We start from the raw sequence: 14,658 nt of genomic DNA, 5'->3' as shown, positions 1-14,658 counted from the left end.
TTTTGTAAGTTGGTACTTGTTAGATTGCTTTCAGGTATGTTACAGGTGATGCACTTGTTGAACTTTCTATTTCAGGTAAAATATGATCAGCCAAACAATTGAAGCTGATGCCAACAAGCACCGTTTCCTTAAATTAAGAGGATTTGGAACTGGCAAAGAGCATGCCGTCATAACTGAAACTGTTACAGGGCAACCCAAATTGACATTGTGAACTGGGTTGCCTGTCTGTGGGTCCTCACCCACGCGCTTAAGATTCAGTTATACTGCAGGCACACAAAAAGGTCAATAATGGGTTTATTTACAAAGGGGAAAGGAACAACCCAGGAAAGAGAGAAAAAGAGAGAGATATACAAGTTAACTGGAGCATCCTACCAGTTCTGTTGACCTGGAACCAGAATAGCACACTGAAAGCTCATCAAGAGCCAAAAGACCAGCCACCAGCCATGAGGCCAAGGGAGAGCGAGTGAGCCCAACGTGGCTCCTCTGTCTGTCCCTATAAGTCCCAAAATGGTTGCTTAGCTCCGCCCTTGGGTCTTCATAGTCCTCCCTTGCTGGGAGTTGTAGTTTCAGTGACTGGAGTAGGGGTGGTGTCCACAAAGCTTATATCTGCATAGTTCGTCCAGGACATCCTTTCTCCCTAACAAAACCAAGATGAATTTACAAAGTGCCATTCTAGTCCATATGTTCTCATTAGTTTGAGCTTTTTTTTTTCAAGTTGAGATATAGTTGACATTTGACATTAGTTTCAATTTCCAGGGTTACCCAGTTTGTATATATTGTGAAAGAGTCCCACTGAACTTTCGGTCACACGACTAGAGAGTGCTCATACTGAATGAAGAATATGCCATTCTGAAAGTTTGCCGATTCAGTCAGCTGCTCATTCTCCCATCCGTGTAGCCACATCTAAGTAACTGGTGTCTGTCATAAGCCAGGGCACATGCCCGGAGCCATTCACACAATACTGTGGAAATTTTTGTCTGAATCAGCTTTCTCTGTATCAGGACACAAGGCCACAACAGACAAGTGATGATTCGAGGCCTCTTACAGGACTTCCACGTTCTGGGTCCCGACTCCATCTCCTGGCTGTGGGCTCCTGTCGAAGAGCAAAGAAGGTGTCCAGAGAGCATTACTTGTCTGCCTCTACTGCAAACTCTGAGAGGCTTAGCCCATGGCTTCCCCTCCCTCTCTCCATGTAGATGTGACTTTGGGGTTCAAGATCACAGGTACCTAAAGGATACTATTCACCACAAGAACACAGCAAGGAGTTCTGTCCAGATGACAAGAAGAGTGGTCTTTGTTCATTAAGTAGATGATTGAATAAAACCAAATTTGCAGAAAAAGTAGTTCTTACGTTTTTTAAAACAAAATTACCCAGAGGCTGCATGTGTTCCATGCAAAGTCTTCACAGAAAGGGGCCTTGAAGCATGCCCTTCACACAGAGAAGTCTTTGACTTGCCCAACTCTGGTTTTCTCCAGGTCGCCTCTACCTCTCTCAGAACACTAAGGTGCTGCGGATGCTGGAGGAAAGGCTGAAGGAGGAAGACAAGGACACGACCACCCGGGAGAACCTCCTTGGGGCCTTGCAGAAGTTCAGCCTCAGGTGCGCCTGTGCAGTAGGCTGAGGTGGCACCTCAGCCACGGTGGGGCTTTGTTAGCCTCGATTTTAAGCTTTAGTCCCAACGACAGCGCAAGAGGCTGGCGTTATTCTTTCGTTGCACTTAGGAGAGAGGTTGGGTGACCTCCCCAGACAGAGCTAAAACGGAGTCTAATGCACTCAGCTGTCAAGGCTGGTGGTGATGAAAAGATGTTCTTAGAGTCTCCATGCTCCTACTCTTCTCTGCTCAGCTCCACCCTCCTTCTCGGTGGGGCAGGGAACCTGGAACTTCCCCTTTTCCTGGGGACCACCACGGACTCAGGCAGGCAGGAAGAGCTGACCCAAAAGGGACAGGCATGCTGAGAGGTCTGCATGGTTGCAGGCAAGTGGCCTTAGGACAGTGGCCGCTAGAGAGGGAAGTCCATGCAGACAAGTCCAGGCACGATACAGGTCTCAGGCAGGCAGGCAGGAGGCTGCTGCCCTGCAGAGGGAGCGAGCGGTTGGGAAGAAGCACCTGCACAGTCACAGGTGGGCAGCGGAACAGCTGCCGCAGTTTGGAAGTGTTTCAGAAATTCAATAACTGTAATTAAGAAACAGATAAGATACGGTGAAGAAACACTTCTTTCTGGGAATGTGGCTGTCGCTGCCAACTTTTTCTTTCCCCCCAAACGGTGATTTAAGCTGTGTGCTGTTCTGGGAACCTGCTTAGCGTGTTTGCTGTTCTCCAGGGACCCTGAGTTGAAAGTGGAAGCCACCAGGTTTACCAAGAAAGCAGGCTCCGTTGTGTTCTAGTGCATTCTAGCGTGGTCAGGTGGGTGTGGTGCCTCAGAGCAGCCGTGCCGGGGGTCCCCGTCGCCTGCTGATCAGGGGTGTGCACAGGGCTTCCTCCGTGAGGTCTGGGTGGTGATGCCATCTGCGCCACCCTCTCCCTCGGGCACCACGGTGCACACTGATGAGGCCCTGGGTTGCCGACATTTATTCCTGGGCTTCGGGTGGAAAATAATTCCATATCGATTGTGTTACTGAGGTCATTAGCTGCCCTTACTTTGTAGCGAGCTGAATCATGGTTTGGAGCTGATTGTTGGCTTTTTGTTTGTTTCCCTTGATTTCTATACAGTTCAGTGTACCTAAGCTGGATTATAGAGACTAGGATTTAGTAAAAATTTGCTTTTCCATGAACTCTTTCTTTGGCTGTTTCCGAGCCTAAGCAGGCTAAGAACTACCAAGCAAGATTTGTTAAATGTTTAAAGTAACACTTTATTTTATTTTAAGATTATTTGTTTAGGCAAACAAGAACTGGGGTCCAGAGGTGCCAGAGGTGCAGGGGTGAGAGTATTCACAGAGACGGAGCGGGGAGCAGAGCAAGCGGATCCACTGAAACACCCTGCTGAGGGGAGCAGCAGGGAGACAGGAGAAGCCTGCTGCGCCCTGGGGGTCCCTCCCTGGCCGGGGAGTGAACTCGTGCTGCAGCGGCCAGCGTCACAGTGCTGTACTTTAACTGCTGCGTCGTGAGGAAGGGCCCGAAAGTGGCATTTTAATATTTGCTGATTTTGAATATTGACTAGGAAACTTGCAAAGCAGGAAGCCAGAATTCTTATTCCTTGTCCTTTCGTAAACCTTCAGTAATATCCCTGCAAGGAAAGAATTTGTTGTCGCCGTTGATGGGGCTGGCAGGCACACCTCAGGCCCTGCGTTTCTGTGCAGCTTCCCTCTGCCCGGTGCTTTCCCATCACCCTGGACCCTGCGCCAGAAGTCTCCACCCAGCCCTAACTCCCTGCCGCTGTCCTTCCGTCGCAGGCGCCCGCTGCAGACGGCGATGATTCGAGACGGCCTGGTCTTCTGGCTGATCGACCTCCTGAAGGAGCCCGACTGCCTGTCCGACTACACGCTGGAGTACTCGGTGGCCTTGCTCATGAACCTTTGCCTCCGCAGTGCAGGTGTGTCCTCGGCTCTGAGCCCCGGGGCGGGGCGGGGGGGGCCTGCCCTGCTCTGGGTGTCCAGGGAGCCTGATGTGGCCTCCTTAGCGTCCTTCTTGGAAAACTGAAAACAGAAAGAGTGTCAGGCATTTCCGAGTAGGACGAAGGCTGCTGGGCCCCCGCCACCAGCGCGTCTGGCTCTGCCCTTTCTGGGCACGCGGTGCCCACCCCGGCGGGAATGCGCCAGTCTCCTTCCTCCTCACAGCCCCCTGCTCTCAGCCTCTGCGCCTCCCATCTCGCCTCCAGCTGGAGGTGGGGTTCTCACGGGGCTCCACCGGCGCCCTTGATCTTCAGCGGCGTGACTCTGGCGCCTGTGCGGCTCCTGTCGCACTGGCGTGACCTGTTACCTGGATGAGCGACGCTTCTTCAGAAGCGGCGCCTGCTGCAGCCCGCGGCTCCCCCGGCCTGAGCAGCCCTGGCATGGCCGGGAGAAGAGGCCCCTGGACACAGGGCTCCGGGTACCTCCCAGGCTACCGCACCCTCAGATGCTCGGTCACCGCCTCACGCTACCCCTTGACAGGGGCAGCTGTTACTTCAGCCTTCTCTGTTCGGAAGCAGCAGGTGCGGTGCATCTGTCAGACGCGGTGCTCTCTTCTTCTCTCCCGGTCTGTGGGCCTCCCCGGGGCGCCTGGCTTCTGTGGCAGCGCAGCAGCCACACGCCACAGCCCGGGCTCCGGAGGAGCTCTGGGCCTGCCCACCCCGCTCTCAGTGCCCGGCTACTCGGCTGACTTAATTCTGCATCTCCCTTACATCCAGGTGTTAGGAATCCCCATTTTATTTTATTTTATTTTAAAGGGTTATTTATTTGTGCCTACAGAGCTGGGGCCAGAGGTGTGGGGGTGAGAAGATTCAACAGAGACAGTGGGGAGCAGGACAGGCAGATTTGACTGAAGTCCACTGCGGAGGGGAGCAGCGGGCGGGGCAGGAGCGGTCTGCCGCGCCCTGTGGTCAGCTCCTGGTCGGGGATGGAACTCGAGCTGCACGGGCTGGGATAGCTTCATACCGCTGTGCTGTAACCCGGTGCGCCATAGGGGGGGCCCAGGAAACCCCATTTTAAAGAGGAAGAAACTGGCTCAGAATGTTTCGGTGATCCCCCAAGGTCACAGCTCCTAAGCAGAGGAACCCAGATTTCCATCCCTTTCCGCCTCTGCGCTAGGCGTGTCAGGCCTGGTTTTATTGTTTCTCTCCTGCAGGGAAGAACATGTGTGCCAAGGTGGCAGGCCTCGTGCTGAAGGTTCTTTCGGATCTGCTGGGCCACGAGAACCACGAGGTACTCAGCACCCCCGTCCTGGGTGGGGGACAGTCGTCGCGCGTCCCTCCTGCGAGCATTCGCTTCCACTCTCCCGGTGTGGACCCAGCGCCAGAAGCAGGAGTCGGCCCTCCTCTGCCCGCCGAGCAGTGATGCCCCTGCCATCAGCGGCCTGGGCCCCTGCTGCTTTCCCCCTCCTCAAGCCTCTCCCGCAGCGACGCCCTCCGTCTCTCACACATGGCTGTGGGCATCGTGCGGCCTTGGAACAAGCATCCAGGTGCACGTTTCATGTGTAGACACGGCACTGCCCCCAGGTCCCCTTCTTTTTCAGGCTTCTTTCAGTGTTTTCAGAACCTTTCTCTGTCCTTCTACATCATTAATTTTCACGACTGCAAAGCGTCGTGTGCCCGCCCCCCCCCCCTTTATTTACCCAGGCCTCCAGGGCGGTCCACTGTGGTGTCTCGACTCTCGGCTACTCCTGAGGTCCATGGCGCAATGGCGGCGCCCGCTCCCGGGGCCCGAGTGCAGCTTCCCTGGGCGCCGGCACGTGCTCGGCCGCCTCCACCCACATCAGCCTCGGGTCTGCCGAGCAGCCACAAGAACTTCTGCCCTCACTGAGTCCCCAACACTGGTGTGATTTTCTGAGTTTTCTGGCCCTTTTTAAACAGAGTAGCTGTCTGGGTGAACTAAGTAACCAAAACTCCTGGACAGGGCGCGTCTCACCATCCAGGCGTCTCCCGGTGCCTTTGCAGAAACCTCGGGGCTGCTTGGCACCTGCAGGCAGAACCTCGGCAGAAACCTGGCCTCTTTAGCGAGAGGTGTGGGGCGTCTTGGAGGACAGGACCGAGCGCCTGGGCCCAAAGGGGGGTGCTGGCTGCCCCGTGCTCCCGCTCCGAGTAGGACCGGAGCGAATTGCTTTGCCTCAGCCCTGCGCTCCTGCGGCCCGTCCGTCCCCGGGGCTGTGGGGCGAGCGGCCTTTGGTTTGTGCCTTCTGTAGTTTAGACCCAGCAGGCTCTTAGCTCCCCCCGAGACCCGAGCAAGCTCCTTCTCTGTTTTATTCAACTCAAGCGCAGGAAGCCAGCGGGAAATAACCCTCTTTCAGCTAACACTGAGGGCTGCGCTGGGCCGGGCCCACCGTGCTGGGCCTGAAGACTGGATAGACCAAGCTTTCAAAGCGGCCGTTAGGTGTGCCAGTGTGAGCGTGAGCGAGGCCTGCCTGAGGGTGTGCCTGCCAGGCGGCACCTGCAGCGCCGAGTGTCCTGTTGACAGGGTGGCTCGGAAGAGGGGGCCCCGGGTCCCCAGAGCACAAGCAGTATCTCGGGCTATGCGCACCTAATGTTTCTGTGCAGAAGCCGAAGCCCAATCAAAGCCAGAAGTTTAATATCCCTGATATATGAAGAAAGCTTTTAAATCGATGAGTAAAAGTCAAACCCCAAACCATGGCTAGAGGACCGTTTCCAGAATGGTAGATCTTGGCGGCCTTTAAATGTGGAAGATGCTCAGGCTTGCTGGTAGTCAGGGAAATGAAAATAAGCACAAATTATAAATTATAGGCTCACCCCTCCCTTTCTTTTAACTCATTTAACTCATTTTTTTTTCCCCCTACTCAGTAGATTGGCAAAAATTAAAGCCATAAAGTCCAGGGCTGGAAAGGGGAGATGAGCCCCTGGGGGGCAGGGGAAGGCTGCAGCACAGCCCATGCGGGGCGGGGGGCTGACATTAACCGACACCCACGTGTCCCCCGTGCTGGCTTGAGAGTGGGGTCACCTCTGGGAGTAAAGCGATGGTCTGCTCCTCGGAGAGCTCACAAGCGGGCAATCAGAAGTCTAAGTCTAAAATCCCTCAGTGTCCAGGCAATGTCCAGTGATGTCCAGGAGGCGGTGCGCGGAGCCTGCTGGCTGGTCAGGAGAGGCTCCCAGGGGTTCCTCTGAGCTGAGTGTTCAAGGGTGGACATGGCGTCCAGATAGACACACGGGGGTGGGCGGGGGAGCCCTCCCAGCGAAGGGACCTGCACACCTGCAGGAGCCAGGCCCCTTGTGTCCTTGTGGCGGGAGGATGGCCTCGGCCGGGACCAGGCTGTGAGCCATGCTGAGGTGTTGGGCTTTCCAGGTGCACCCCGTGGGAGCCTTCCCAGGTAGAGAGAGGGGTGGCTCAGCCCGTGGTGTGGAACTTTGGCCACAGTATGATGATTGAATAGGAAAGGCAAGGCAGGGTGCTGCACCAGGAGATTGCGACAGCCAAGGTCCTGGACAACGATTTCTGAACAGGGACAGTAGGAGGGTTCTAGAAGTCTCTGAGCCTCAGCTGGGAGAGAGAGAGAAGCGCTGGTGCCCCACAGGGCCTGGCCTGAAGGAGCACGGAGTTAAGCAGTGAAGCATAGCCGGGCCAGGCCTGGCAGGGGAGGGTAGGTTCGGTTTTGAACTCTTCGTTTTCACTGGGACGTGCAAATGAAGTGTCTGTCACCGGAAATGCACCCCGAACTCAGGAGAGTGGAGAAGAGGGTGGTCCCACGCTCCTTCCTCCTCAGCCGGCTTGCTGTCAGGAGTGGTGGTTGGTAACTAAGGTGCACAGTATTTGAGAACCTGCAAATGACTGTTTTCTCCCCCTTAAAGATACAGCCGTACGTGAACGGCGCTCTCTACAGCATCCTCTCGATTCCGTCCATCCGTGAGGAGGCAAGAGCAATGGTAAGAAGATGTGCCTGACGTGTTTTGAAGCTTTTCTCAGTGCCAAACACAGATTAGATGGGGCTCCGGGGTGGGGGGGGGGGCGCGCTGCAGATAGTTGATGGACCCCCTGGAATTGTCTGCCAAATTTCTGAAGAGAAGTTCATTTGCTTTTATCAGCTTCTAAAGGGATCTTTCACTCCCAAGTGATTACAAACCAGTGTCTGAAAGTACCCGGCAGGGAATTTTTGGGAAAATTTAGACTTTTTCTTTCATTTAATGACTCATTTTGATTTGGGACTTGGGGATGCTTAGGGATTTTCAAAGCTCGGCAGGAAAATGAAGCAACGGTGCAAATCCCCACTCAGGCGGCCCCTGCAGGGCCCACGGCGAAGATGGGCACGTGCAGACCACTTGAGCCACAGACATCTGGCCACCGCCAGATGGGTCAGAAACGTTGGGCAAGATGACAGAGCCGCCTGGCGTTTGGCTAGGTTGACAGACAGTGAATTCACATTAAATGTGGCTCATTAAGGCTTACGTTTAAAGTATAAAACAAGCCTCAGGTGATCGGCCGCTTCTGTTTCAGTGACGAAGGTTTGTAGATCTAATCGGCAAGTCCACAAGTATCCTCTTCCTCAACTGTGGCACCAGGTATGCGTGTGTGTCGTGCTGCGACACAAAGGTCACATATATTTGTGCAGCCAAAACACAAGCTGCATTCACTTTGAGACCCACAAAACATGTTCTTCCAGTTGCTATTGTTTATGTGGAAGAATTACTAAATCTTCTAATTGGCCTAATTGGTCATCTATGGTTACACCAGATAAAGCTGGCTTAAGAACCATTCCGTGTGGTCACAGTAAACAGTGGTGCTTAATTGTTACTGCTTTTAAATAAAAACCACTTTTTCAATACAGACCAGGAAAATAACTTGATTAAATAACACATGATGATCATTCAGGTGAGAGAGAGGGATTGTCAGCCAAGTCAGAGGAGAAAGAAGGGAACACATAAACGGACGAGCAAGCGTGGAGGCGATACCACGTCAGAGTGAAAGGCAGCCTGGAGGACAGGCATCCAGGGCAAAGGGGTGGAGGCGGCAGGAGGAAATGTCAGTGAAGGCGTGGGGCCTCGCCGCGCAGACACGGGAGCAGGACGTCCTTAACGCCCTCCAGGCCAGGAGAAAAGATGGAGGAAAGGAGCTAAGCCTCAGAGACTTGTGCTGCAGTCACGAGAGGCCCAACACACGTGTAACTGGAGTCGCAGAAGGGTGGAGAGAGATCAGGCACAGAAAGAAGGCTGAATCAATGATGGTAAAATTTATTGACAAAGAGAAACATTATAATGAAGCCTCTACGAAATCCCCAGTGTTTGGAAATTAGACCACATACCTGTAGTAGCTTCCTACTGATGCCTAACAAATGACCCCACAGCTTGGTGGTCGGAAAAATTTTGTTATCTCATAGTCTCTGGGACAGAATTTTGAGAGCCTGTTAACTGGATGGTCCTGCTGAGAGTGTGTCCCCAGGTGACAGTCAAGCTGCCAACAGCCCAACTGAGTCACAAGGACTGGGGACTCTGCTTCCAAGCACACTCACCCAGCTGCCTGTGGGTGAAGGGCCTTTCTGCCTTGACACACGGTCCTCTCCATCCAGCTGCTCCGGTCATGACCACAGGCTTCCCCTTCCCCAGCAATTCCAGAGGGACAGAAAGTGAGCAGTGGGAAGCCTCAGCGTCATTCATGACCTAATCTCAGATGTGAAGCATCACCCCATCACTGCCATTCTGTCAGTTACGTGGACCAAGTGTGGGAGGAGACGGCTTAGGACGTGAATTCCAGGAGGTGTGGGGCCTTTGGGGCCTTCCTGGAGGCAGGTTCCCACACACTCCTGTCAGCCAGGGGTCAAAAAAGAAATCACAAGGGAAATCGGGGGCTATTAATCTTTTGACATTTAAGTCTTTACTAAAATTTCCATTTGTTATTATGGTTTTTTAGGTCATATGGCAGCTTTAATACTTTCCAAATCTGCTAATACTCTTCTGGCCTAAGTTTCTAGGCAGCCTCCAACTGTTGATAAAGGCAGAAGTAGCACAAGCCTCCCTCTGACATTATAACAAGGATCAAAGATAAGCTAATGAAGGAGTTTTTGGATGAGCACCAAAGCAGTTGCCTGTTTATTTATAAAGCAGCTCTCGGGGAGCCTGTGGCCACAGTAGTTCTTCTTAAACCTTGGGATTTCCTTGTTTCGCTCTCCCCTTGAGAAGGTTTTTAAATCAACAAATGGGTAGCATTCTTCTTGCATATAAACAGTAATGAAGGAAACCAGGCACGAGGAAGACGTCCTTCACCCGGGCGAGCTGGGTTTGACCTTGTGGCACTAGTCGGACAGCACAGGAGTGTCGGAGACCAGCTCCAACCTTTGGGGTGTCTCGAGGCAGCACAGGCAGGACCCTAAGATGGGAAGGCGTCGGCGAGCCAAAAGGGAGAGAGGGGAGCGGACGCGAGGAAGACACGGGAGTCAGGATCGGGTGCAAGTCTTCCTGCTTTTCCTTCAGCAGGTCTTTATACGGTGTAGCAAGTAGTTAATTGTAATAATGCATAGGGTAAGTTAATGAGACATCTCGATAAAACATTCTCAAGGACAAGGGAAAAGGCATTCTTCTGTTTACAATTTATGGTATGCTAAATTATACGTTTTTGTGACAGTTATATATACAGCTGTCTAGTTATCATCAAAGGAGGAGGGGTCTGGGAAAGGGGGAGCTTGTTAGCAAAAGGTTGCCAGGGGTCTTGGGATAGTAATAAATTGTGTTAGCAGTGTCATCAGTGATTGTCTAAGGAAAAGCTAATGGGTAATTTGAGGCTAACAGAGAGTAGTTTGTGCTTGCCCCAAAAGGGAGTAAATTAAGAGAAAGTTGCACAGTTGTATACCAAACAACACCTGTGTAGTCAAGGTTAAAATTTGTCCACGAGTCCTTATGCCCTGGGAGCCTTATCTGAAGTTTATTTTTTATTCAAAGAAACCAAGGAAGCTTCCAGGAGTTTTTTATGCCCTGGGGTCTTATTTCTCCTGGGGCTTGGCCCTTGTCTCAGGAGACAGAGGAATTTCTCACCCTGGAGCAGCTTGCCTGAACCAGCAGCTGCCTTTTGCAGCTAAGTCAATCCAGTTGTAAACTGAATGCTGCTCAGGATATTTTGATATTATGTTTATTCAAAAAAAACGGAGGTCATAACATAAGTTAGCAGTGGACAGTCTGATTTTTCAGAGCTTATCCCGATCCACCCGGAATCTGTCAGACGATGGACGTTGCATAGCCTGAGTCACAGGAGAAAGCCACCGAAGCCCCCTCACGCCAGATTCTTCCTTTTCCTCCGGTGGTTGTTGCGGAGCAGAGCTCTGTTGTGAAGTTACTCGTTTCAACATTTTTATAATAGCAAAAGAACAGAACACAAATGTCTGTAGGAGGAATTGCTAATGAAATTAGGGTTCTTTTGCCCCAAATATTAATAGCTATTGAAGATGATAATTAGGAAAAGCAATATGGAAATTTTTTTTATTGTATAATGAGGGATAAAAGCGGACTATGACATAAGAACCCTTTTTTGCAACCGTGGAGAACAGTTGCATGTTTATGGAAAATGACAAAGAAGACAAAATTATATTAGTATCAAATGCTTTCATGGTGGCCTTCAAATAATACCAAAAAATTAAGAGAAATGAGGGCCCTGTGGCCAGCCAAGGTCTGGTCTGGAGAGCAGACCCCAAGGCTGCCCTCTGCCCACGAGCCTCCCACGTCCAGGGCTGGGCGGATATTGCCCATGGAGCTCCTCCCCTACCTAAAGCCCAGGACCCACACGCCGATCAGACCAGGTGTGCTGTCAGTATGGAAGCTCCTGAGCCCCCAGGAGAGCCAGGAGCTGGGCTCAGCCGCCACACGGCATGGAGGGCCACACCAGTGCTGCCGGACATCCTGTCTTGCTGTCCCCAAGGGTCAGAGGCCACTGCCACCCACCTGCCCAAACGACTTGTGTCCTTACGCTGACTCCCCACAGAGCCCGCTTCTGGGTCTGTCTTGGGGGCGTTGGCAGGACCTGGGCCACCTGCCTGCACCCTAGCTGCAGGGGAGGCTGGGAAAGCTAATGCTCTGGCTGCTGCTTAGAAAAGAGGCACAAGGGACAGTTAAAACATGTCAAAAAGTGTTGGCCAGCCACAGTCCAGCAAGGGCCCTACCCCTGGTGAGCCTGTTCGCTGGTTCTATAACGTTCATTGTGGGGGCACCTTCAAGAGTAGCATGGAAACCTTACCAAGAGGATTTTAAGTTGATGGAGCTTTTTTTTTTTTTGACACATTTAGCAATGTGTATAATAATCCTCAAAAATATTCATAATTTTGGCCCAGTGATTCTGCTGCTAACGCGCCATACAAAATATGAACAGCAGTTTGTGCACCAGAATGTTACATCATTACTGAGCGCAGTAGAACACAGGAAACCACCTAGACATGCCGAATTAGGGGCAATGAAGGACGAAGCAGGATGGGGAAGGGAGAAATGGAGAAGGCAGAACTCTGAGCCCGAGGCCACGTTCACCTGTCCCGCTGGGTCTTCCTGGTCCTGTGTCACAGGGCTACTCGCTGCCTTAAGCCCTCAGCGTCCATAGAGTTCATCTGTGAGATGAGGAGGATCATAACACCAAACTCATAAAGTTACTGTGAAAATAAAATAGCTAATACATACAAAATATTTAGAATTGTGCCTGGACATAGTCAGCATTGAAAAATGTTAGCTATTAATAGTTATTAGTATATTATTTGTAAAGTTTTTATTGACACATGAAAATGAGCGCGTTAAGTCAAAAACCAGTGAGAAACATTACATTGGCAGTATGATCTCAGCTATGTAAAGCGATAATGCACTATCTAGAATGTTCCCAATGAACACTAAGAATAAGGGCTTGAAACTTTTATTCTTTTTTTTTTTTTTTTTGGTATAGTTTCATGTTTTCTACAGTAAACCTGTGCAACTTTCATAGCTAACCAAGTATTTACCTAAAATAGATACTTCCATTTCAGGGGGAAATTTCCTCGAGGACCTTTCCCATCCTGATAGAAGTCTAGACTGTTCCGGCTGGTAGAGAGTTGAACTGCTGGGGGGAGCAGTAAGCTATGAATTAGGGATGGTTGGGGACGTGTGGTAGGTTCTGGAAGGCGTTTTATCTCCTTAACCTTCCCCAAGCCTCCTTCCTCGGCTCCCCTCCGCCAAGGGGTGATGTGGCTGTGTCCATTTCGCTGCTGATGAAATGCGGCCTAGCCCTTAGCTCCCTGGTGGCGTCGACAGCTGTCCTGACTGTCCAGCCCAGCAGCCGCTCCAGAAAGCCCCCTGTCTGCAGCAGACTCAGGGCGGGGGGCCCCGGGCTTGTGCCTCCTGGGAAGTCTGAACGCCATGGTAGGATTTCTCTCCTTCACCGCAACAATGCTTACATTCTTCTGTGACGATCTTCATGATGGCGCTTCAGCACGGCGCGCTGGCAGGAGCATGGCTTCCTTGGGTGCTCTGGCTGGCTCTCCACCTCCCCGTCCACACACAGGGCTGGCTGCTGACAGCCAGCCGACAGCCTCTGCGTCAAGCTTGGCGCTTTCATTTGCCCTGGCTTATCTGAAGTGACAGGTTATTGCCTTCGTGATAAAATATTATTAGAATGACTCGTTATTCCTAAGATTTACACTTTAGATGGAACGTTTTCTCACATGGATGGTTTTTTAAAAAATACGTGAACTGTCTCACTGGGGAATTTGCTGCTGAGAAATCTTCCCCCAAGCATTCCTCCTAACCACAGAGAAGAAAGTCATTTACCCCACCCCCACCCCCATGTATCTAGTAATCGGGCTAGGGCTGCATCCCAGAGAGCAAATGAGAATGAGGAGATTGTTCTTTATCTGAGCAAGTTAATCATTTGCCAAAGTAGCATCTGAGGATAAAATGCCAGAGGAGAGTCTGACTAAATTATTTGTCTCACTCCACTGGTGACAGTGTTAATACAGCCACGATCCTGACAGCTGGCAGTTTGTGTTTAGCAGACGACTTTCATTTGCTGGTGACAGTGTTCTGTCACCAGCAGCTGGTGACAGTGTTCATCTGGCTGGGGCTGGAGCACACGGAAGGACTTCAGCTCATGAGCTAGAGAGACATGGAATTCAGCTTCCCTGAGACTGAAGGGCCTGTTTCTTCGGTCAGACAAACCCAGATGTCTGGCCACACGGGAGCCCCTGCCCCACAGGCCACAACCTCTAGAGAGGCTCCTGACTGGACACACGGGCCTTCCAGAGTCCTTCCCTTACGGGCCACCCTTTCTCTCCACTCTGAGGGCTGACCTATCTCTGCGTGCCAATGAAACATATTTTTCTCTAAGTTTCGTCATGTCTGCAGTCACTGCTTATTTCCTTGGCTTTGGTTCCCAGAGCTGTTTTCTGAGCCACCAGCCCCTACCAGACACGGCAAGGACAGTGTTGTCCATTATCGAGCCTCTAGCCAGCACCAGCCATTGATTAGATGCTGGTTTTTCAGGTAGAACTAATGGACGGTAAAATACTCAGGCCTTACAATTCAGTGCATTTGACATATGCATACATCTACATAGCCAATACCCAAGGACAGACTTTATCTTTTAAATAGCTCATGTTGTTGCCCTCATTTGATAGTGGAGGAAACGGGCTGGCTGGGAGGAATTACTCGGCCCTGGTCACAGTTAACGCATGGGGAGTGAGAACTCACCATGTTCAAAACTGCATGTGGCGCATCTGCTCTGATTCAGTGAGAGCTTTGATTCCAACTGAAAAGGCCAGGGGTGGGCTTCAGGCACAGCTTGATCAGGATTCGCCAGCACCTTTGCACTCTGCTTTCTCTGCTTTGGGCTCATTACTTGATGCTTGGAAGTGTGGTAGCAAGAAGCCACAGTTCAAATTCCACAAGAGGAAGGAGGACAGAGACCCTTGTGCTTAAGTTTGTCTCTTCCACATTTCCCTGGAATTGTGTTAGTCAGTGCCGATCATTCTGATGTCAGGTTTTTGGAATTAGGAGTTAATGCATACTCTAGTGGTGTTAGAGTTCTTTTGCTAGAAAACATTGCTAGTTAAAAAGAGGGCCTGTTGTTCACTTACTTCTCTAAACATA

The 14,658-nt window shown here is 51.4% G+C and overlaps 1 protein-coding gene across 4 annotated transcripts in view; it reads left to right on the top strand.

Moving 5' to 3' along the window:
- Positions 1–14,658, top strand: part of ARMC9 (armadillo repeat containing 9) — a 113,621-nt gene that overhangs the window by 36,871 nt on the left and 62,092 nt on the right. For all 4 annotated transcript variants that reach the window (XM_012728799.1, XM_004674204.2, XM_012728793.1 and 1 more), the window contains exons 14-17: positions 1,477–1,600; positions 3,392–3,531; positions 4,764–4,840; positions 7,432–7,506. In XM_012728799.1, the coding sequence (XP_012584253.1) occupies positions 1,477–1,600; positions 3,392–3,531; positions 4,764–4,840; positions 7,432–7,506 (416 nt within the window). The remainder of the gene's footprint in view (positions 1–1,476; positions 1,601–3,391; positions 3,532–4,763; positions 4,841–7,431; positions 7,507–14,658) is intronic.

Source organism: Condylura cristata, unplaced genomic scaffold, assembly GCF_000260355.1.
Source record: "Condylura cristata isolate star-nosed mole 26May11 unplaced genomic scaffold, ConCri1.0 scaffold00002, whole genome shotgun sequence".
Lineage (NCBI taxonomy): Eukaryota > Metazoa > Chordata > Mammalia > Eulipotyphla > Talpidae > Condylura > Condylura cristata.
Note: the sequence above shows the minus strand (reverse complement) of the source record. Positions and strands in the feature narration are given on the sequence as shown.